Here is a 25,394-nt window from a genome sequence, read left to right as displayed (position 1 = left end):
TGTTCCCTTCCCCCTTCCTTTTTCCCTCCTTTTGAATCCTGTTGTTATTGTGTGGGTGCTAAATCGACAGCCAAATGTGCAGTTACTGGCTTTCAGGTGGGAATGACTCCCAGGTGTGATTCAGTGGATGTCGCCCACACCTCTTGCTGTTTAAACATAATAAGGGTAGTTTGGTTGGATGGTTGGAGTTCCACCTTTGTCCTCCTTCTGCCAGCTTTCTTCTCACCTTGACGGAAAGTGTGGCGAGGAAGGCAAGAAACAGGAAGGTGATGGGACTTCCACCTCAGCTTATTTTCTCCTATCCCAAATGCAAATATTTGAAGGTCCCGTCTGTTTGGCTGCCAAGGTGGTGGCAGGTTACCCAGCCAAAGCTTGGCAAGCCTACTGCCATCCAAAACACTGTAAAATTTTTAAGTGAGCGTGACACATGATTTGTGTGTGTGTGTGTGTGTGTGTGTGTGTGTGTGTGTGTGTGTGTGTCCTTTGGTAGCTTGGTGAGATACATACACGCACACAAATGCACGCACATGAGAACATGAGTATGCGTCAGCATCATTAAGATTTCTCTGGTGACACATTTACACATATTTATAATTTATAGATTTTTGAAAGGACTCCCAGTCGTCATTGTTGTGCAGTTAAAAGTGAAGACACATAAAAGCCTTTTAAATTCAGCACAGTTTCTCGTTCTGTTTCTTTCATTTGTCTTTGTGAATAAATGAAGCATGCGTGTGAGGGAGCAGAGAACTCAGGAAGAACTATTTACTATAACTCTCTTCATGAGGGTTTCCTGTCTGTAATCTGTCTGAAAGGCATGAAAAGGTAAAATAATTTAAAGACAAATGCTTTAGTTCACTCATGGAAAGAAAATGGACAGAGCTGAGATGGTTTAGTGTAGCGAATATAGGTCCAATAATAACAGGTTGTCATATATGCTTGAAAATGACCTCTAACGTTCATAGTCCTCCTTTGTCCAGATGTGTACTGTTTCCTGGCTGATGAACAGGTTCCCCTCTTGATGTGGGACAGCACAGCAATCTTATTCCTCATCCCCACATTTTGATTGGTCCTGGCACTCAAGAGCCAGCACCAGCTTTTATCCAGTGGCTGTGAAGAAAGCAACGTGTGTCATCATGGGTCACGTGTGGGTTAGCATGTCATCGTCTTCTGCTGCTGCTCCCAACAGGGAAAACTGTGATTAACCATGAAGCTACACGCTAAGCAGGCAAATTTTATGTGAATGTTATGGAAACTTGCACTTAGAAAAAAAGGGTTTGCAGCTAAAATAAAGACAGAAAATCTAGTTAGATTGGCCGAAGCTTCGGGGGTATCAGCTTTATTTATTTAGCTTTTAGGTTTTTTTTCATAAATCTCTGACCTTAGTTTTCCTCAATTTCATTCAGTAAAATAATGATATTGCACATATATGGGTAGGTTGCATTCATATATAATACTCTATGTTTTTCCTTTACGTCCAAAATACTAAACTTCAACCCTGCAGTTGGTGGTGTGTGTTTATTTTTCTTTAAGTTAGACACGGAGAACTTTCAGACTACTCATCACATTCAGTTTGTTTGTATCCCATCATCCTTTGACCCGTTCCACGATGTTCTGTGCTGGCTCACCGCTTCTCGTATTTCATGCCCAACTTTAAAGTTTACTGAGGATTTGTTGAGTATTAGTAACTTGGCGACCTGTCCAGAGCGTACCCCGCCTCTCGTTTCGTGACAGCTGGGATAGGCTCCAGCCCCCACACGACCTTTAATTGGATTAGCGGTTGCGTAAACGCCTGGGAGGATGGATAGTAGTTATCCCATCAAGGTGAGTTTGTTTATTTCTTTAGAGCTCTTTAATCGTTCTTCTGTCAAGCCTGAATACACTAATTAAATCTTCTGTTTCTTTTCTAAACCTTTATTTGTGTCTAATGCATTTTTGATCACAAGCTTTAGAAAAGAAATAGTCTATTTCACCATCAAAGCAGCCTCGCATTCTTTTGCATCCCACTGATACTCTGAATGACTGTTTTTTTGCTCTCACTTCCCTCTTGCCGGTCTCTAATTTCAAAGTGATCATTTAGAGACGGGGACAGCCTCCCCTCGCTTACATCTGTCGTCATCGCCAAAGTCAAACACATCAATCACACATTTGTTTTTCATTTAACAGAGATGCTTTTAAGAAAGATGGAAATATCCTCTTGGTGGTGCGTCTGCCAGCTCTTCCTCTTTCAAGCCGTCTTATTTAGCCTGTTTTACTTTCCCTCCTCCCACAGCGGAGCTCCCACCACATCTGTGGTGTGGTTTGGTCTGGAAAGGAGAGAAAGAGATGGAGGGAGAGGTGTGTGTATGCGTGTGTGGTACAAGAGGGAGTTCAATTTTCTTTGCTGCTTACAAAGAGCGCTTCAGCTCTGTGTGAAACTCCATCACATCTCCCCAGACGACATGAAAAGAGGTCTTCAGATGCTCACCAGTGTGACTAGTCCCGTGGTAAGCAAGTTTACTCAGATATGATGAAACTTTATTTTCATTTTATCACACTGGGAAAAGGGGGACCCAGATTTGAATGTGGTTAGATGTACTGCAGACGGACAAAGAAGGACAGAAGAAACTAGAGCCAGAGTCATGACATGCTTTTTGGCCTACTTGACAACATTTTGAAGCACCACATGGGTGGTATATTTTTCAATCCAGTTCAGTTTTATTTATATAGAGCTGCATCACAACAGTCAACTCAAGGCAGTCAACTATGTTGTAGGGTGAATACCCTAATAATACAGGGAAAACCACAGAAATCAGAGGACGCTTGGTGACACTGGCAAAGAAAAATTCCCTTTTAACAGGAAAAATCTTCCTATTTAAATCCCATCGTGTATAGTGTAAACAGAAATGGTCCTAGCATGGCACCCTGTGGAACTCCATGAATAAAAGGGCAGAGAGAGAAAAGAGAAAAGACACACTGAGGAAGAAATTCAGAGTTTAAGAACAACTTGTGAAAAAGACCAAAAAGACTGTAGTCTAGGGACCAAGCAGCCAGGAAGATACAGGTGTAACCCTCAAAATATGGATTTTATTATACCTACAAAAAGACAAAAGATTATATTTAAAAATACAATAATCACTAGTGATGCTACGTCTGGCACTGAAGTCCTGAGGCCTGTGTCGAGTACAGAGAACGTGTCCAAATGAACCAAACTCTAAACAAGACCCAAGAGCACACTGGCAAAATGGAAAATGACCCCTATAACGCAGCTATATTTAAGCCTTTATTTATAATAAAAGGGTGAGTTGTGCAAAAATGAATCTTCTGGAAAAATGATCAAGAAAGGCCAAAACGAATATGTCAAAATTTGGTCCGGTAATGGCGGCTGGCTGAAAGGACGTGCCCACTTCTGCTCCGCTATCTTTCTGTAAAATCCTGAATAATACTCGTTTGTTAGACATTGAACGACACCTAGGACAGCTGTGATGCCTCTCTCGCAAAGGAAACCCGGGAAAAACATTGGTAGACCGACTCAATCGAAATTATCTGACTTCACTTCTAAGTTGAACTCTGAGGCTAGCTGTGAAGCTAGCGTTAGCCGTGAAGATAGCGAGACTAGTATCAACGCTAGCCAGGCGGTGGAGGAGGGAAATGATGAGCCGACTGAGAGGGAAGAGACGGCCGAAGGCTCAGACGTAATACTGGCGGCTATTGCAAGCTTGAAATCCGATTTTTCCTCCAAACTTGATGGTATTTTGTCAGCAATAGAGACCGTGAGGAAGGATGTTAATGAGTGTGCAAGCGGGTCAGCGAGGCGGAGGCCCGGATATCTGCAGCGGAAGATAGCATTACCACCTTGGAAGCAAAGGTACGGACTCTTGAAAATAACAACAAAAACCTCGAGGACAAAGTGCTGGATCTGGAGACCAGATCGCGACGATCTAACTTGAGACTTGTTAACCTGCCCGAGGACGCAGAAGGAGAAGACGCGTGCGCTTTTTTGGAAAGCTGGCTACCGGAGGCTCTGAACTTGGCGCCGCTACGAACCGACGCTGGAGAGAGCGCATCGGGTCGGCCAGAAGAATATGTCAAATACCGCTGCACCAAGGACTATGATCATGAAGTTTCTAAATTACAAGGATAAAATGACCGTGATAAGAGCTGCCAGGGCAAAGGGACAGATTCTTTTCAAGAATCGCCCGGTGAGATTTTATGAGGACCTAGCGACCGGAGTGCACAAAAAACAGAAAGAGTTTGACGCCGTGAGACAACAGCTTCGCTCCATGGGTATCCGGTACGGCATGATTCCTCCTGCGCGACTGATAGTGACACACAACGGACAGTCCCGCATCTTTAACCTGCCAGGTGAATATATATATATATATATATATATATATATATATATATATATATATATATATATATATATATATATATATATATAATTTTTTTTTTTTTTGGGGGGGGGGTTTGTGTTTTCCTTTTCCTTTGTTTGACTAAGTTATTATTTACAGGTCATATAGTTTGTACTTCCACTTAACTGTTGCTCTCTAACATCTTATAAGTGTCTGATTTGCAAGGGAGGGCGATTGACTGTTATACAATAGTTTAGCTGCCCTGGATGTTTCCTTTGCTGTGGAAGTACTCCAATTTCTGTATGTAATTTTGAAATGCAATAAAGATATTGTTGGAAAAAAAGAAAGGCCAAAACACTTTCTGGACCAAACGTGAGACCTTCTCATTGCTGATGTGGAGTCAGATCTTTTGACATAGGAGTCTTGTTTTAGGTGTCAATATCAAGTGGCCATTCAAGGAACTGGTACGTTTCTCTAAACCTGGAGATTGCTGCTTGGTGAAGACATTTGAAACTCCAAAAAGGACTTCAAATAACAGTTCTTTACATTTCAGCATGCATTCATGGAGCATGCAAACCAGGTTACACTAGGGAAAATTGTTTGACATCATTATAATTCAGTGCTGAAATCAATGTAAGAAAGGAATACTGACTGAAAGGTGCATTGACAGGCTTGAGTTCTCTGTGGTTATTCACTGAGTCATTTCCTTTTAAAGAAATATGTCATTAGGCACAGTGGTTAGCACTGTTGCCGCACAGCAAGAAGGTCCTGAGTTCAATTCCAACATCAGGCCGGGGTCTTTCTGTGTGGAGTTTGCATGTTCTCCCCGTGTTTGCGTGGGTTCTCTCCGGGTACTCCGGCTTCCTCCCACCGTCCAAAGACATGCAGCTTGTGGGGATAGGTTAATTGGATAATCCAAATTGTCACTAGGTGTGAATGTGCGAATGAATGTGAGTGCGAATGATTGTCTGTCCCTGTGTGTTGGCCCTGCGACAGACTGGCGACCTGTCCAGGGTGTACCCGCCTCTCGCCCTATGACAGCTGGGATAGGCTCCAGCGCCCCCCGCGACCCTGAAAAGGACAAGCGGAAGCAAATGGATGGATGGATGGAACATTATCTCCAAAAAGAACACTTTCACCACTAAAGTTAAAAAAAAATACTGCAATCGAGCACAAAACCACCAGACTCTGATTCAAACAGTGAGTTTGAATCATAAAGCTTCCCGCCATAAAGTCACAGAGTGTCTCCAGTTTGTTCCTGGCTGGGTCCTGGCAAATTCCTCCCAAGTTATGTGCAAAACTCAGCAGGGTGACAATGACGCACTCTTCTTGTTGAGGATCACTGAGTCACATGTACGGAGACCAAGGCTTGAACTTTCTCCACTTTCAGACTTGTGAATTGCACATGCAAGTGTTTTCAGCAAATGATCACATTTTTGGTCAATAAATCAAATTCTGCTGTTCGCCAGAGTGCGTGAGTTAAAACGTCATTACAGAAGTTGGAATTCTAATAATACATTTAAGAGATTTAGAGAAATTAGAGCATTTATGGGTTAAGAAAAGTTTAACTGACCCCCGGTAGTGCCAATTTTTCATTCTAGCATATTTTATTATATGATTACTGTTATCATTTTTAGATGATGAATTATGATAACACACTTTGAGGTCATGAAATTAGAGGACTCCAGAACACTATTATTTGCTTGTGTAAAATACTTTTTAGCTGTTATTCCAAATTTTGTCAGTAACACATACACATACAAAATTAGGTGTTTGCCATGTTCTCCTATTCAAAGGTGCAGTAAAGTTTTGCAAAGTTTGATGTTAGATAATATGAGACTAAACATGCTATATATACACTATGCTTGGGTGAAAGTTGTAAGCAAGCAGGAACAAGTAAAAACTCTCTAAAAAAAAAAGACTTTTTTGTGAAAATGTGTTTAAAATACTCCATAATCTTTGTGTGTATTAGACTTAATTCATTTCAAATGTCCATAAAAGAGTTTTTGAATGTGTATCTTATGTGAACAACTATGAGAGTTTCAGGAGAGGATACGAAACCTCTCACCTGACCATCGTCTGCCGGATGACTCAGACGTTCTCTTTTTGATTTGCTCGGGATGTGAGAGAAATGCCTCATTCTGGGTGCCGCTGTGAATTAGCCGTAATGGTGATGAAATGCTGATGACGGCCCCAAAAAAGCTTTTGCTGAGAGAGCTGCCAATTTGAGGTAGGATGGTGATTAAATGGGAACAATACAGCTCTATCGCAGAGACACCTTAAACAAGGCAGACGTGCATATGTGGACATATGTATACACACAGCATCTCCTCCACCAACCAACAACCACAGGTACCACAGTACCTGACAATGACGGGGGTCCCCAGCTAAAATTTGGACTTTTACACTTTCTCCATTTTTTTTTAATTTACCAAAAAACAAACCTTGACAAGAAAAAACAGTGAAAAGTTGCTGCATTTTATTTTCTACAGCAGGACAGCAGTTTCAGTCCATTCTAGGGTCATCACAATGCTAGAATTTCAAACTCAACACCGATACCCAGGAATCTAATCAACACTCGATACCATTTTTGACACCATGGAGAAGATTTGACCCCATCATGCAACAACAGTAAGGGCGAAGAAGTCATTTCTTGAAAAGGTTAACTTATTCATTTGGCTTTTGTCTCCAGTTCAGGACTGTTGTGACTGATGTCACACAGTTTCAGAAGCCGCATCAGGTTCACTGTCTGACTCTTAGACTAGTTTCGTGACAAATCAGGCAGAAGAAGGTGAATCAGCAGAAACATCTGAAAAGCGCTGCATGCTCAGCATCAGTAAGCAGAAAGACACATTTTTGTGAGATGATGGTGGAGAACAAAACCTGACCTAACACTGGATCGAGCTCGAGTCAGAAACGTTACTTTAAATAAATGGTTTTGCTCATTTGTACCAGACTTGCTGTATGTGTGCAAACAGCATCGCTGCTGGCTGGCAAGCTTACCGGCTTAAAATGTTCTCATATGAGTGCTGTGTTTTCAGCTTGTTCTGCTGCCAGAAATGTTCAAAGTGGCAAAAAAAATCATTTATTTCAGTCCCTAATTTTCTTTCAGTTGCAGAACGTGATCCCTTCTTTAGCCAACAAGAACAGATATTTGAAAAAGCAAAAATCCTGAATTCTTCGCACAAATATTGTCATTGCACATAATCGGGTCTTTGTAGTAGAGCTCAAATATCACTCAGTCTGGCTGGAAATTGAGCCTTGTTAAATATACTTACATTACTAACATAAGAGGTCATGATAAAATAATAATAATCTTTTAATTGAACGTCTTTACAATCTTCTAAAAGTTTTTCCAAACTTATCTACCTTTCAAACTTTTTTAAGTAATAAACCTCACATCTCACTGGTGTTTGCCATCAGTAGCACACACTCATATATACCTCACTTTGAATAACACATTTTTATTCTTAGTCCCAAAGCAGCTGATCACAAAAGTAGAAAAACAATAAAGGAGCAGCAGCCGGGTGGAGCAGTAGTGGAGGGTTTGCTTTGTTTCTCTGGTGGTTCGTCTATTCCACCCAATGATGCCACCAGACACCGAGACCCACTGGAAGCCTTAATGAGTCTCTGAGGAACGGCCGGCTGCACAGCAGCCAGGAAACCCCTGTTTGAAAATCGTTTCATTGCTGCTCCTTGCACGGTTCCCTTCCAGACAAGCTAACGCTGCAAACCTGCAGCAGCCTTACCACCTGCCAGACAATGCTGGTCCCCCCCCTCCCTCCATCTCTCTGCAATAAACTGTGAACTTGGCCTCCAGTCACCTGAAAACGTCATCTGCATTTAAATCAAAGTCTGTGGCCCCTTTTTACTCCGGAGGTTCAGAGTGTTTCGTTGAGAGGATTTGCGTTCACGGCAGTAAATGTGGTGAAGATTGTGGTGAAATCTATTGTTGACTGGGATTAAAATACATAGATTGCTCCTCCAGCGGCCACTTGAGCCTACCCCCAACATTCCCATAGATGACTCCAATATGAACATGCTTACAGATTGTTTTGGTCTTTAAAGCTAGTTTCCCCCTTCATAATAAATATTTGGATTCATGTTTGAATTTTGCTGAAGCTTTGGTTGTTGCGCATCACTTTGATGCTGCAGGCCGGATATTCAAAGTTATGGTTGTCTAGGTAACATATTTACTACCAGGTAATATATCAAGCGGCAGTATCCTGCATTGTCATTGGTTGTTGCTTCAGTCGCTCACCTGGGAATCTTGTGTCCCGCCTGCTTTGTGTTGCCAACAGTTATTTCACTCATAACTTGCAGTTGCCAAATGTCATTCTGTAATTGATTTAGGTGTACTAATAGCTGTCTGTTTGTCTCACCTCTGCTATCTTGACTGATTGAACTGGACCTGTATTTCTGTGTATTCGCTTCATGTCCTTGGTTGGCACGGTGGTCGGCACAGCAAGAAGGTCCTGAGTTCAATTCCACCATCAGGTGGAAGCTTGTGGAGTTTGCATGTATTATAACATGCATGTTTGCATGGATTCTTAATCAACAGGAAAAGTTCAACTGTTAAGTTAGCTGTCACATCTTCTCTAATTTGATGATGTAATTTAAACATTAACTAACATTAGCAAATTGGAAATTGATGCAAGTCTTAAAAACATAACAGAACTGATTTGCAACTTGAAACAGTCGTGGTGGTTTCCCAGTCTGAATGCAGCACAAAACTTTAATAAAACTCACTTCTGTCCATGTAGTTAGTGGGGACAGGTTTATTGGAAACACTAAACACCCATGTGAATGCGGGAGTAAATGTGACTGGATTGGTTGTCTCTGTATATGTGTTAGCCCTGCGACGGACTGGCGACCTGTCCAGGGTGGACCCTGCTTCTCGCCCAGGGGGCGCTCGGATAGGCTCCAGTGCCCCCTGCCACCTTGAAAAGGAGAAGTGGATGAATGTTTCTTTTTTTTTTTCGTAAACGGTGCATCATAGTAGCATTAGCCAGTGACGCGACATGGTATGCTACACACGACGAAATTTAAATTTAAATTTAAAAATGTATTAAGTTGGCAAACAGTTTCCTATTTACACACTGAGCAGACAAAGCATTAAGCATACACAATTAACAGTTGTTTTCTTTTTATGGTCCCAACTAACTTTGGAAGGAAATATTAGCATTTTGTGAGAATTTCAGACAACTGGAGCAGTTGCAGGGAAACACATGGCAATCCCACATACCTTAACCTCAGAGAAACCGCTGAACTCATCTAAAGTTGGTTAATATGGCAAAAGAGTTGAACATTACACAGTTTATATTTCTGAACATACATGTCATAGATTGTCTAAAATGTGCAATATTAATGATATTTTGATAGGCTATTACGTTTCAATGTCATGTAAAATATCTTATGAGTGTCAGAATGCGTGTTTATGAATTTCTTTGAGGTAGTCCTGATGTGAACCATCAAACAGTCCAGGATGTAAGCTGAGTTTGGGTCTAGCCCCCCTGGCAGTCTAAGGACAAAGCATTGATGGATGGCTGTTATCACCTTGGTTACAGCTGCCTCCGCTTCTTACTATTTTTTTAAGTAAAGGATACAACACTTAATCAACAGGAAAAGTTCAACTGTTAAGTTAGCTGTCACATCTTCTCTAATTTGATGATGTAATTTAAGCATTAACTAACATTAGAAAATAGGAAATTGATGCAAGTCTTAAAAACATAACAGAACTGATTTGCAACTTGAAACAGTCATGGTGGTTTCCCAGTCTGAATGCAGCACAAAACTTTAATAAAACTCCCTTCTGTCCATGTAGCTCAGGCAGAGAACAGGAGCAGCACTGCTGTGAGACTTTTTGTTGCATATTAAAAAGAAAAGTCTGTATGTACGTTCTCTGACTGCGAGGTTTGTTGCTTAGACGTGTTCATCATCTCCCACTAATACTGATTCCTGTGAGTGACCACAGACGCTGGGTGGCCTTCTGTGATGAGCCAGGCGGTTTATGGACGCCAGAGTGAAGGTTAACTCGATGCCAGATCGCAGAGGTCACTGGAGATGGATGTGTGTTTGGTCTGGAGGGGAGACAGGCCTGGAGACTCTCTAGCTCTCCTTCTGAGCTCAGTGCAGCGTGCCCTCAAACACACACATAAAACTTAACTGAGCCATTCAACAGAGCAGCCCAGAGCTGTAAAATTAACATATACCTCAAATTTACTTGGGTACTGTAATTATTTCTAGAGAGCTGGCAACAACAAAACCTTCTGCTTTTACAGGACTACCTAATCATGTACAGTATATTTTTAAAAAGTAGGTGGACACCATTAAATTACACCCACATGCAACTGTTTCAACATTTCATCTGAAAACCATGGCATTAATTTGCTGCCATATCAGTCTTTACTCCAGTCGGTTCGAACTTTTTTCCAGATTATAGCTGCAGAGATTTTGTCCCTTTCAGGCACAAAAAAGCTGTGAGGTCCAGGACTGATGTTGGGTCATAAAGTGCTGGGTGGGACTAAGGTATACGAACCACGGTACTGTCCTCACTTGAGTCGCCATTTCAAACTTAGCCGACGTTGGTGGCTGTGGAGGCCATTTGAGTCCAGTGAACCCAGAAACCAGCTTGAGATTATTTCAGCTTTGTGACATAACATGAGGATGTGCTTTTCGAACAATGTTCAGCTAGTTGCAAGGAACCCGAAATGCTCAAAGTAAATGCCCCACACACCATCGCACTGCCAGCAGCAGCAGCCTGAGTATTTTTACCACGATGGATCTATGCTTACATGTTGTTTATGCCAAATTCTGATCCTACCGTCTGAATGTTGCTGCAGAAATCGAGACTCATCAGGCCAGTGAACATCTTTCCAGTCTTCTATTGTGCAATTTTGTGCTGCTATAGCAAATCTGCTTAAATGTCTGATACACTGTATCATCACAGACACTCTTCTGCATACCCTGGTTTAATAATAATCATCAATGCATACTTTATTGATTCCTGTGGGGAAATTACTCTGTCTGCATTTCATCCATTCACTCAGTAAAGCAGTGGGCAGCCACTAATAAGGCGCCCGGGAGCAGTGTGTAGGGACGGTACCTTGCTCAGGGGTACCTCAGGGTAGCCGTTCAGTGGATTCGAACCGATCATGGGGCGACCACGCTACCTACTAAGCTATCCCTGTCTGTATGACAAGTGGTTATTTGACTCGCTGCTCCCATTCACCCAGAGAACTGCCTATCTGCCTGATTTCCAGAACTCCACGGATGGTGTGGGGAAATCCCAGTAAGTTTCACCAGTGTCTGACTTACTGAGCCCAGGCCATCTGGCACCAACAACCACACTAAAATCACCTTTCTTTGCAAATCTGATGCTCTTTTAACTTTAGCAGGTCATCTTGACCGTGTCTGTAGATGTAACTATAAAAGTGTCTACTGAGTGTAGTTTGGTCATTAAAGAAATCTGTATCTAAATCTACTAAATATGAATTCTGATAGACATGAATGTATGCAACTACTTTTTCTTTGAGCAATTCATAAGAAAACGATGACAAAAACAAATGTTAGTTGAACAAAAGGCTTTAAAATTTTGCTGGATAACAATCATCTTAAAAACAACAACAACGAAGGGCAAGCAGTCTCTCAGGTGATCTAAAACCATCTTCAGAAAACAACATTTCAGTTTCAACACTTTCAACACCCATTTTCTATTTTGCCTAATCGCTGTGCTACTAAGGACATTAGTAACAAACACTTTTATAGTTTTTTTTTTCCTGTAATAAAATGCAATGAAACCACAAAGGCTGCACAATCACAGTCTTTAAAAGTCGACTCATTGGCTCTTTTAAGGGATCAGCAGCTTACATGGCAACAATGATTTCCCTCCCACCTAACCCTACGTTATTTAATTATTTGCTCTCAGTCACAACTCTGCTCATTTAGGACTCACAAAAACACAAGCAGTCACGGGTTTCCAGTGGGGGTATTTATTCATCCAGGCCACCAAAACACTGTCACGCCCCGCCATCTGGTGGCCAGACTGCAAAAGACCTGAGTGGCAAAACCTGTGAAATGAGCAAGACACCCCAAACCTATTTAGCACAAAAGCGTTTTTTTCTTCTGGTATCAAGTCCATGATTTAAATTAATAAAAAAAAAAATGAATAAAACTTTAAAATGGTGATTTGATTTGCATACAATTAAAAGACTAAATAAATATTTTAAACATGAAATAGTTGTACGTCACGAGCTCTGATCAGTATGGTTTGTATCCAGTAAGACAGAAGACAGAACCACAGACAGAAGACGTGATGAGAGATTTATTGCAGTGAGTTTCAAGCAAAGTGATCACAGCACCTTCAGAACAATGCAGATGTGTCAGCTCTGCTTCGTTTAGGAGCAGTTTGCAGTACGTCAGACTACAAAGCAGCGGTGCGGTTTCGCTATCAGCAGTAAACAGTTTTCAGCCTAAACAGGGATCAGTTTCTCATTCCATAAACATTCATGTTTTGACTGCGGCGTATTTCGACTTCTTCCACAACAAATGAGCATCTCAGTGTAAAATGTGACGTGAGCGTTTCTTTCAGGTTGTTTGCAGCTGCGGGAGTTCTTGTTTCTCTTTATGTCCTCTCCCAGCTTTCGAAAGCGGTTCAGGAGCCTCTGTACAGAGACTGAACATTCAGCTGTCGTGACTGATGGAATAACAGCAGTGACCATGAATCTTTAAATGAATGGCTTTGAACTACAACCACAGGAAAATGATGAAACCCAAAGCAAATAATTTGCTGAAGCATAATGCAGAACTCTGAAAATGATACAAAAGCAATTCAGAGGTCATCAGAGTAACTGAGTATATCAGGGTTTGTACTTTTTTTTCTTTGCATCTTTATGTTCATATTTGTGAACTAAAAGGTAACCATGTAACAGCAGATTTTCTTAGTGTGTGACATAACAGGAAGTTTTCATAGACCTCACCTGCCAGGTGTTACATTAACATTTAGCACCACTGTGGTTTGTGAGGTGTTGTTTTTTTGTCTGCAGTTTCTTGACATGTTAACTTTGAGTGTTTTCAAAGCAACATGAGGTTAAAAGAAAAGAAAAAAAAAAACTACAGTCGGTCAAATAATAGCTGACTGAAGGCGAACTCCAAAGATGAGCTTTCAAAACCTTTGCTATCATCTACACTTAGCACAAACTGCAGTCTCTCCAGTTCTTTCTGTGCCCAAACTAAAAAAATCAAAGTTTAAAGCTGTCGCTTTATAAAACAGTGATTTATAACTGCTTTGAGACTAACTGGAAATGTATAGAAACAGCTGGTAAAGACACTTTTTCCCCCCTAAGGAGGTGGTGGAGACCAAACACTGAGCTAAAAATAGAGATACATCTTACTTTATTTCACCAGGTGGGCGTAAATCCTACAGTTGAAGTAAGTTGCATAAACAGGCAATGTACTTCAATCCAAAACGTCAGAGTCATTATACTGTAAGGAGATTGTTTGATTGTTTTAATAACTGCAGTTTTCCAGGAGATACATATGTAAACAGGCACTGATTTTTAGACACGGTCATTAATGAACTAAGCCTCTGCTGTGGGAGACCCAAAGCTTAAAAAGAAATAAATAAAAATGTTACAGTACAGCAGCATGAAGCACCTGTGAAGAGACGAAAAGACATCATCTGCGTGTCATAAACAAGTCACTTCCTCTTTCTCTTGTTTTAAGAGTACATGAAGGGCCGAAGCGTGCCACACATTCCCGGCTGAATGTTTTTTTCCCTCCCCAGAGTCAGACTGGCCCAGTCAGATCACATATTTGAGAAAATCTCACAGCTCGCTGCGGGAGCTGTGAGGAGAGCGTGAAATATACAGGATGACAGTTTTTCAGCAGCAGATCCAACACAACAGGAGGATTCCTCACAAAGCTGCGTTTACAAACCGCGCTCAGGTACGACAGTCAGGGATCAGCTACTGCCACGTGACATATTTACATTTAAACCACGTGTTAAAGAACACAGCTCATACTGCAGTTAAGACCTCAAAATGAGCCATCAACTGTTTTAAGTGCACACTTCATGGAAACTCTCAAGTCTGTTATTTTCATACAGCTGATCGTAGCATTTGAGATCTGCTTCTGCGTTTAATTTTGCAGCCTTCGGCAGCAGGTACCAAACTGGCAACCACCCAAATCCCTCTAACAGATGGAAAGGTGGATCATCTTAAATAACATCCTGGAAGTAATGTTTGTGAGGGGGATAAAATCAAGCGTTCTGGGATTAATAACTTATATATATCTATATATACATTATTTAACTCTATACATGAAATAAAAACTAAATAGTCTATTTGCAAAGCATATACAAACATTGTACAGCTCTGATATTCACTCCCAGCAATCTAGAGTGACCCAGACATCTAAAATAGGTAGCTTATACTCATTAGCCTTTCACCCTGAATTCCAAAGATGCATTTTCCAAACTTGTTCATTTTACAACCCTCACATTGGATCTCATTCCCACTGAAATTAAAAAAGGCCGTACTGTGTTACAGCCAACGCTCAACAATCCCGAGGGCAACAGGCGGTTTCAGCATTGCACGGTAGCATTCAGTCTTGTCTTTGTCTCCATGAACCCGATTACAAACTGCATGCACAGAACTGTCAGCATCATCATCTTTGCGTTGCTGAAGCCTCTCAAAACCTCCCAGGCGCCTCTGTAATCAACACCTCCTCATTAGAATATTGTTCCTCCATAAACAAAAACGCCCTGAAGCAGACACCTCGCGCTTCCCGAGATCAATGCGATTTCTTCAGCTACTGGCTGCAGGCCCGAAACGCCGTCGCCGTGAGCTGGTTTAGAGATGCGCTTCCCCTTTTCGTGACAGGCAGCCCAGACAAACTCCTGACACCTACCTGCTGAACCGACTGAGGTGTAAATATCTTTTGTTCTCCGCGGGGATGTGATGAAGGATGGAAGCGGAGCGCAGGAACAAAGAGGGAAAACATTTAACTTGACTGTTACAGGGTGTCTGTTGCTTTCAGCAAGTTCAGCTCTTCTGGTTTTAGTGCTCCGTTAGCAAGTGTTTACATTGAGCCACACACATTTCACATGACTGGGTTTCATTTTCAGCATTTTAAAGCTTGCACGAAAGCATGTCATACACCGAGGAACAATGTGAATGTGAATAAAGCAGCCGGACTGGATGCATAGGGCCCCGAGTATTCCCAGTTTTACATCAAATATTCAGACACATGCTATTGCAAAATTCTTTTGAACAAAACAGTGACACGAAAAAATACGTGTCACTGTTGGACTGTGCCTGAAAGCTTCTTCATCACAGCTGGGGGATTTTTCTGCGACTAATTTAAAGTGGAGCACTGTCTCGTATTTTGTCTGTGACACAACTCGGATCGCAACCGGGCAGCAAATTAGAGGAGTCATGTTCGGCCTAGAAATCCTCTCCTCCTGCATGAAATAGAAAATGTTTCTGTCAAACAAGGAGCCTAGACTACACAGTGTGGTGTTAGATGAGATGGACGGACTTTTGTCACACCGCGCCATCAGAAACACATTTTCTACTGTAATGTACCGTTATTTTTGAAAACAGCTAAAAAGGTTGAGAAAAAAAGATAAACAGCAAGCTGTTCTATGTGTTTTGTTACTAGAGTCGGCATCTCATTGTTCACGTGGCTCGCAACGGGCCACAGAAACCACTACAGCCATTAATCAGCTGTTCACAAGTTGCCTGTTTCAGAGATAAAAGGTCCGAATCCACATATGACAGTTAAAGTCGCTGATTGGTTACTGTTTGCATGATATTTCCGTTCGTTTTAAAACATTTTACGCTTCACTGCATTGTTTAGATGAGTTTTATTCATACATACTCATAACCTTATGTCTTAAATGTCTCCATTCTTTGTTATGTAACAGTTAAAAATAATCAGAAAAAGCTCTGTATAGGTAAGACTTAATAGGAAACATTAAATGACATGTAGACGTGCCGGTTTCATCACTCAGCTACACGTCTGTCTATACACGTCTCCACAACCAAACGTCTTTAATTGTTTAACAGCGGAGAGGAAAGGCAAAGGTTAGACTCTATGCATTTCACCGGTGCAGGCTGCATGAGTCGCAGTATTTCAACATGTCCCTGCTATTAGGAAGGTCAAATCCAAGGTCAAAGAGAGTTGATATAAGATTTGAAATGTTACTTTTCTTATTTCATTTAAGCCTTTCACCAAAATAGGGTGACTATTTAAAGTGGCCATCTGATCACGATACCTAAATGTAAAAGTCGAAATGTGTTTCATTCTCCGGTATTATTATAAAGTCTGACTAGATTTATTTTTAAAAGCATTTTTGCCGTAGACCTGATTTTGTTAAAAGTTTGTTAAAATGTTAAATACAGCAGCATTAGAGTTTTTATACTTAGAGATTTATAGTATTTTAATACAATTTATGCTTATAAACCGTCGATAGAGCTGCCAGTCTGTAAAGTAACAGTTGTAGCGCTGTTACATCAGCTGCTATCTATAAAGTCTCACCGTGAATTAAGCTGCACTCAAGTACTTAAAGTAGGTTTTCTTCTTTTCTAAATTGAATGCAAACAAGAAAGCTTTAATAAGGTAGGGGATTAGAACGGCCTTATTGCTCCTGTGGAACATGGTGAACTGTACTGACTCTATGTGTGTCAAGTGCCTCCCTTCTTCCCTGCCACAATTATCCTGTTGCCCTCTCATTGGATACCGCTCATCCCGCTTTTCAAACCTTTCTCTGAAGTGCACAGTTAAATAAAGCCAATCTGAAATCTGTCACAGCGCCTGGACGAGCTCACAGCGAGGTCAGGAAGTGTCTCAGCACTAAACAGCCTGTCACCACAGAGGTGACACCAAATCCAGGGTGTTTCCCTAACACTTCGGCATGCAGATTGTAATGGGAAATTCACAGCAAATTACCACACATTTGCCCTGGGCTTTAGTCATTTATAATATCAGAGATCACAGCCTGGGGAATGAAACCAATGCTGAAAGCATCCACAAGATAGAGAGCAACCCACTCCCAGAAAGTCTGTACAAAAATACACACAATGTCCAGATTTGTGTTTCTCTGTAGGCCATACTGCATAAGCCACGGTCACAGGACGGACATGTGCGACCTCTGACGTAACTCACTGGACATATTTTCTTTAACTGACTCGTTATGATAATGTAGCTCGGGTTGCAGTGTTGGGATTTCACCATCACGCTCTGAATAAAATGGGGCTGACAGCAAAGATAAAAGCTAACAGTATAAGTGCATAGCTTAGCATTAAATGATACAGAACTCAAGGTTATATTTCAGATCTTGCAAGTAAAAATAAGATTTCACATGAGAACATGTGGCTCAGTCTAAAATCCCTTTAAAATAAATGTATATAACATGATGGTTTGGGGTGAGAAATAACAAAAAAAGGCTTCACCGAGCTTTACAGATGACACACAATGGCTAACATGTTGGTGTGGATGACTTAGAAAAGATAATGAGATGTAAAACGAAACAATAAAGAAATCAAACAAAAATGAGAAATCATAATTTATTCAAAACTTGTGATTCATTCTTTACATAAACACAAGATCTCAGTTACAAAGTGTTGTCATACATTTGAAATTCAACTAAAATCAAATACCCAGTCGTGAAAAAAAGGAAACTTTGATTCAATAAATAAATAACAGAAATGTTTTCAAGCAAACTGCAGCAGGCTATACGTGGATTATCTTTAACATATCAAAAACACCGTGTCACCGGGTAAGATTTTACACTGCAATTTTACTGCAACGTCTCTGATTTCTGTCTTTTTTATTTGGTTTTCTTTTTTACAACTAGATTTCATAAAGTTCTTTGGGTTTTGTTTTTTTCCCCTCTCTGAGGTTTAATATCGTGTAAGCAGATTGTGGCCTTTCTGATGCTTTAAAACACATCGAAGATGAATTTTGGACTTGGTTTTTTTGTGTGTCTGTGTGTTCAGAAAGAAGCCAAAGTGCATTTTGGAGGCGACAAAGCTGTGAATTTGCCTTGGCATCCTCAATTAGAGTCTGTGCTGAAAGATTGCCGTTTCGGACACAAACGATCCCAAAGCAATATCAATATCAATAAATTATCAATAAAGTTTGATCTTAAAAGGGGAGGCACTCCGCCTTCTTCTTGAACACAGCTTTAGAACAATTTTTAACCCTCGACATCATCAGTGCGATTTTTTTCCACCCAAAAAACTTAAATAAATTCATGATTGATACAAATTAAAACTCATATGCGAGTTTAGCTTTATTACAACCCTAACCCTTATACCAGAAGTTTCTGGCAACTACTTCAAGGTTCAGTCTTTACCGGGTTAATGGGTCTGGCTGCACTATGATTTAAAATATAGTGAAACACGTTTTCTACTTTTTAACCGAAAATACAGACAGAGCACATCCCCACTGCTTTACCCATTTCAGCTGCCCTTTCCCTCTTTACACAGACTGTACTCTTACATCCAGCACAAGAGAAAAGTCGATTATAATTTACAAAAAGCAGCATATCGCTAATAATTAAAAAAAAGACTGGTGCAAAAAAAGAAGTGGGGGGAGGTGTTACTACAAGCTCATCAAACCCCAAACAGGAAGAGTAATACGATTATATCATCAAAAGAAGCCAAGTCCACAATGCTTTTTAGCTACTCTACCTGATAGCACAAAATATGTAGATTTTTGTCAGAAATTGACAAGAAAAACTAAACTGGTGGAATCAGCTTAGGCTAAAGAGCAAGCATTCAGTCATTAAGGTTTAAGGTCGGCTTCCCAGTTCATCAGCTCGGATGACTTTAAATTAAAGATTTACAGCATACTGCTAACAAGCTGAAGCCACTTGTTCCACCTCAAAATGGGAGAAAAGAAAAAAATTGTCCTTTAAGCGTTTGTTCTTCTAAACCCAACACCCACAACTGAGCAGGAGTCTGAGAGGACGGTTTGTATTGTAGACATTCACACAGAGACGGCCAGTCAACACATACCAACTGCTTTAAAAAAAAAAAAAGAATAGTGCATTTACACTGTGGCAATACTGTGCAGAGAACAGTCAACGTTAGTGACAGTGTGCTAAAACCTTTTCACCTTTTTATTTCTCCTGAGTCACTTTCTTCTAAAATATCATGAGGGAACTAAATGAAGGAATAAAAGGTAAGAAATGAGCCTCAGCCTTGAATTTATTTGAAGTTTTGACCAGTTTTCATATATTGCAATCATTTTGTGGTAATATGTAGGTTTTGAGATGTATTTTTTCACCCTTTTCCATCATCTTGGAATTTTAGAGTTGGCTAGACTGGTAGATATCCAGTTTGCTCCAATTGAGTATAAAGAATATGATCAAATCTTCCCACTGGTGAAGGTGGAACCAGTTTGTTTTTAGCTGTTTGCACATCAAAAGAAAGGGAAAAGTGGCTGATTATCTGCTTGTTGACTAGTCAGGTGTCTTTGGCTAAACTGAAGCTCCGTGCATTTAGTAAAACATGGCAAAAATCATGTTAAAGGTAAAAAATAAGCTCCCAGGAGCGCTCTGTGCAACTGCACATTACTGACATCAATCTACATTTCAGCAATGACTGCAACGCATTAAAGGTCCCTGTCGATTTCAACCCTTTCTGGACCTGCACAGGAACCCTGTGTATTGATCTCCATCAGTCTTACACTCTGGTATTCGTCTCTTTCCCCTTCTCTGACCTTTGACCCTCTGTCCCAAACAGGGCCAGTCGTGCTGATATACAAAGTGCTCCTCAGAGTTCACCCTTGTCAGGCGGGAGGGGTGACACAAACACCACGCTCTCCTGCCGAGTGTAAACGAGACGTTGTCACAACGTTCTTTTAAAGTGTTTACACTGGCTGCGGATTTATGCAGCGCACGGCGTGCCATGTCCCGCCGGAGCGTCTCTAACCTAAACACAACCCTCTAGTGGAGCTGGCTTTGGCCCATGTATGGGACGAGTGTTTACCCCGCACCCATCAGTCTGACTGGTCCCAGGCGAAGCAGAGCCTTTGCTCCGCCAGGCAGCACTGGATGCGAGCTGGGACGATGCCCGATGGAAGATGAACAAGCTCTTAAACTTCCACGTGTAGGACGGCGGATTCTGGGAATGGATTAAATGAAGCGTTGTCCACTCAGCATTATCTTAAGTACCACTCCGTCACCCTCGTTTACACCCGAGTTCTTCTCTGATTATGCAGGAGGAACACCAGAGCGGCGGCAAAGACCGTAAACTAGGTCAGCTCATCAGACAGAGGCGGCTGGAGGCGTTACGGTGGGTTCACGCGGCACCCGCGTGTGGCTGGACAGGAAGCCAGTTATGTGAGAAATTCACCAGCGGTCAAAGAAGCAATCAGATTTTTGGATTTCATCACTACCAAGAGTTTTTATCTGAGGTTATTAGATACATCTGTCTGAAATTCTTCTATTTGATCCCTTTTACCCCATGAATCAGTTCATTAAGATTACATTTCACATCATTTAGATGTCAGAAATGTCAACGTGTCTTCAAAATGCTGCATAATAATGATAATTAGACAGAAAAAAAATATTTATCAAATACTGTCAGCACCATTAATGGTTAGGGAATCAAATGTCATTATTATACATATTTGTTTTCCATTCATTTATTAGAGGGATTAGCGAACTGGAAACATGAGGTTGGAGTCTTCTAGGGGGCATTTTCCTCACTCTATTTTAAGTTTTTAGGAAGCACCAATAAGCAAAATAATAATTAACTGCACCCCTGATCGAAATGTGCAGTTAGCATCGTTTCAAATTTCATTGAAAAGCTGATGCAGTGTGAACACAGAATGGGATATGTGGATAGGTAGCAGGACATATTTAATCATCTAAAATCATCACACAGCCCTGAGGAATCTTGTTTACATACTACGTACATTCATGGCTACAGTGCAAAGAACAAAAAAGGAAAAAAAGACAGGACTAAAATTTTAAATTCATCCAAATTTGTTCAGAATTAAATTATTATGCAAATCGAAAACGTCACAACTCCGTTAAATTCTTAAAAATCCTCAGAAATAAATATGCAGTGTTATAAGAACCATAAAATTTGTGTGATAAGAAGGCCACTTTGCATTTAAACGATGACAACTACGACACAACTCATGAACTCATCTATCGCCTGAGCGGACGATTTCCAGACTAATTACTGCAAAATGAATCTCTTACTTTCCTAAACTTTGCCGTCCCCAGTATCGTTTGTTGGGTTTGCGTGCTTCGGTAGAAATCAACAAGGAACATTTAAAGCCTTAGCGACGGATAACGAAGGCTGCTCTGAGAGAGCGAACAAGCAAAACATCATAGCTGCTAAAACGCTACAACAACAACAGCATCTCAATATCCAAACTGAAGGGCGAACACGAACCCAACGAAGGACCATTCGGGGACAGCCCAACTGACTTGTCACAGCAGCATCAGACGCATTTAATTGGTGGCTTCTGTCCCTACACTGATCCTACACAGTTTAAATCCATCTTTGCTGTTTTGTCTGATGACTTTAGGAGTACCTCGAATGTGCTATTAATGCATCTCAGTGCAACTTTGGCATTAAATAAAGAGCTGCGAGTGAAGATCTATGAAGAGCTGCACTAAATGTACTTTTTCCCCATTTGTGAGTGCAAAATGTAAAGAAATTGCAGTACTATAGTTTTGGTTTTCATGGAAAAAGTTTGATGTCCTATCTAAGAAAAACCTAAATAGTTTTTAGCATATAATCGCTAGAAGCCCCTTTTTAAAATGGATTGTTTTTAACCTGTAATTTCAACATGTTTTGAGTATTTTTGTGTTGTTTCCAATACCAATAACATCTTTGGTTGCAGCCACCGTTATAGCCAGCGATAAGCTACCTGCCCAAGTACAACTTAAAAAAACTTTACAAACAGGTATGAGGTGGATAAATAAAATATAAGAGGAAATAAAGTGAGCGGAATGACAGAAATGACAATGTTGACTGTGCAAAGTTCGGAAATGATCGCTCATTTCTCCGAGATGATGACATGAACGAACTGAAAGGCAAGACGGTTCACCTACAACTTTAAATAACACGTCTGATAACACATTTCCCAAACCATTTTTCCGATTAGCTTTCAATTCCATGTCACTGTGCTCCCTGCACTGATAAATACTGAAGTAAAACTACCACACATCTTACTTAATTTTTTAACATGACAGAAATTTAGTTTCTTGTTGAATTTGTACATTTTAAAAGGCAACAAGCCTTCTCTGAAGATTTCTTATTTTTTATTTTTAGGAGCTCAATTTGTAGCAGAATGACATTTTCAGAAGAAGGCAGCTGTTACCTTGCGGTTCTCGACCTCTCCAGATCAACCTGGTGTCCAGAGTCCTCTATGACCAGATACCAGTCACAATGGAGAGTGCTCATTTTTTACAAACACTCGTGTCTCTGAAGCAAAATGAGTTAACTTTTGAGTGTGGCTGCCTGTTCCTTCTCTGCCTTCTCTTTGGCCTTTTCCTTCCCCATCAGCTTCTCCTCTTTCTGAAGCATCACCATGATGTCGGCCACCTGTGAGGTGGAGATGTCGATGTCCTCCTTGTCGATCAGTTCCACTACCTGAAAAAAAACAAACATTTTTTGTTTAAAACCACAGAATAGAAGACAATTGAAGACACGTGGAGGATATACATGCACATAACAATACCCTCAACTTTTGATGATGCTTATAAAGCGCTATTGTACTTATGGGAAAGACCAGAATGTTTTGGTGAGACTCAAACAAAGCGAAGTATTTTGGATGTAGAAATTACAGGATACTATGTTTTTGTGTGTTGACACTATTTTGGACGCCTCCATTCTGTCCTGGTTTATAGCCTCCCATTAGTTTCCATTACATCTTTTAAAGGCTTGTATGATGAAATGGGCTGGAGATATTTTAGGTTAAACATAAACATGCCATACATTTAAAATGTTTTTAACAAGCGAGACTCTTTGAGTTTGTTCATTTTAAAGCATATCAAACCTCTAGAAACACATTAAGACTGTGGTATGTTTTTTAAAAGCAAAAGTAAAAACGGTGTATAAAACACATGTATTTGGCAGTCAAGTTGGCAACATGACCACAGTGATGTTAAAAATAAAATAAAATCGCTCCAAACAGAAACTGCAGGCGCTGAAAAATCAAGCCAACAGTAGATACCAAAGAGTGCAGTTCTTCAAATGGCCACTAGAGGTTGGTATAATTTATGAATCAGATTAATCTTTTTTGTTTGTTTGTTTATTTTTTATAAAAACTGCAGTTCCTTGTGGCATGCTGGATAGCAGCTCCAAGGCCAAATTCGGATCGATGATGACCCATTTTCCTCCTGCCAGTGATCAAAGTCGATCACACCTGCGCTTAAGGACTGATCAGGGAGTTACAGTGGGGCAAAAAAGTATTTAGTCAGCCACCGATTGTGCAAGTTCCCCCACTTAAAATGATGACAGAGGTCAGTAATTTGCACCAGAGGTACACTTCAACTGTGAGAGACAGAATGTGAAAAAAAAAATCCATGAATTCACATGGTAGGATTTTTAAAGAATTTATTCGTAAATCAGGGTGGAAAATAAGTATTTGGTCACCTCAAACATGGAAAATCTCTGGCTCTCACAGACCTGTAATGTCTTCTGTAAGATGCTTTTCTGTCCCCCACTCATTACCTGTATGAATGGCACCTGTTTGAACTCATCATCTGTATAAAAGACACCTGTCCACAGCCTCAAACAGTCAGACTCCAAACTCCGCCATGGCCAAGACCAAAGAGCTTTCGAAGGACACCAGGAAAAGTATTGTAGACCTGCACCAGACTGGGAAGAGTGAATCTACAATAGGCAAGCAGCTTGGTGTGAAAAAATCAACTGTGGGAGCAATCATCAGAAAATGGAAGACATACAAGACCACTGATAATCTCCCTCGATCTGGGGCTCCACGCAAGATCTCATCCCGTGGGGTCAAAATGATCATGAGAACGGTGAGCAAAGATCCCAGAACCACACGGGGGGACCTGGTGAATGACCTGCAGAGAGCTGGGACCAAAGTAACAAAGGTCACCATCAGTAACACACTACAACGGCAGGGAATCAAATCCCGCAGTGCCAGACGTGTTCCGCTGCTGAAGCCAGTGCATGTCCAGGCCCGTCTGAAGTTTGCCAGAGAGCACATGGATGATACAGCAGAGGATTGGGAGAATGTCATGTGGTCAGATGAAACCAAAGTAGAACTTTTTGGTATAAACTCAACTCGTCGTGTTTGGAGGACGAAGAATACTGAGTTGCATCCCAAGAACACCATACCTACTGTGAAGCATGGGGGTGGAAACATCATGCTATGGGGCTGTTTTTCTGCCAAGGGGACAGGACGACTGATCCGTGTTAAGGACAGAATGAATGGGGCCATGTATCGTGAGATTTTGAGCCAAAACCTCCTTCCATCAGTGAGAACTTTGAAGATGAAACGAGGCTGGGTCTTCCAACATGACAATGATCCAAAACACACCGCCCGGGCAACAAAGGAGTGGCTCCGTAAGAAGCATTTGAAAGTCCTGGAGTGGCCTAGCCAGTCTCCAGACCTCAACCCCATAGAAAATCTGTGGCGGGAGTTGAAAGTCCGTGTTGCTCGGCGACAGCCCCAAAACATCACTGCTCTCGAGAAGATCTGCATGGAGGAATGGGCCAAAATACCAGCTACTGTGTGTGCAAACCTGGTAAAGACCTATAGTAAACGTTTGACCTCTGTTATTGCCAACAAAGGTTATGTTACAAAGTATTGAGTTGTATTTTTGTTATTGACCAAATACTTATTTTCCACCCTGATTTACGAATAAATTCTTTACAAATCCTACCATGTGGATTCATGGATTTTTTTTTTCACATTCTGTCTCTCACAGTTGAAGTGTACCTCTGGTGCAAATTACTGACCTCTGTCATCATTTTAGGTGGGGGAACTTGCACAATCGGTGGCTGACTAAATACTTTTTTGCCCCACTGTACCTGGCCATGGATCCAAAATGCTAATTCA

At 41.0% G+C, this 25,394-nt stretch overlaps 1 protein-coding gene across 6 annotated transcripts in view; it reads right to left on the bottom strand.

The window, feature by feature from the left end:
- Positions 1-12,636: 12,636 nt before the first annotated feature.
- Positions 12,637-25,394, bottom strand: part of letm1 (leucine zipper-EF-hand containing transmembrane protein 1) — a 31,752-nt gene continuing 18,994 nt past the window's right edge. For all 6 annotated transcript variants that reach the window (XM_085256349.1, XM_085256350.1, XM_085256352.1 and 3 more), the window contains one exon: positions 12,637-22,954. In XM_085256349.1, coding sequence (XP_085112475.1) covers positions 22,802-22,954 — 153 coding nt within the window. In that variant the 3' untranslated portion in view covers positions 12,637-22,801. The remainder of the gene's footprint in view (positions 22,955-25,394) is intronic.

Source organism: Mchenga conophoros, linkage group LG19, assembly GCF_057382185.1.
Source record: "Mchenga conophoros isolate Kocher_MC1m ecotype Shallow Benthic linkage group LG19, M_conophoros_male_GT1.1, whole genome shotgun sequence".
In the NCBI taxonomy this organism is placed as follows: Eukaryota; Metazoa; Chordata; class Actinopteri; order Cichliformes; family Cichlidae; genus Mchenga; species Mchenga conophoros.
Note: the sequence above shows the minus strand (reverse complement) of the source record. Positions and strands in the feature narration are given on the sequence as shown.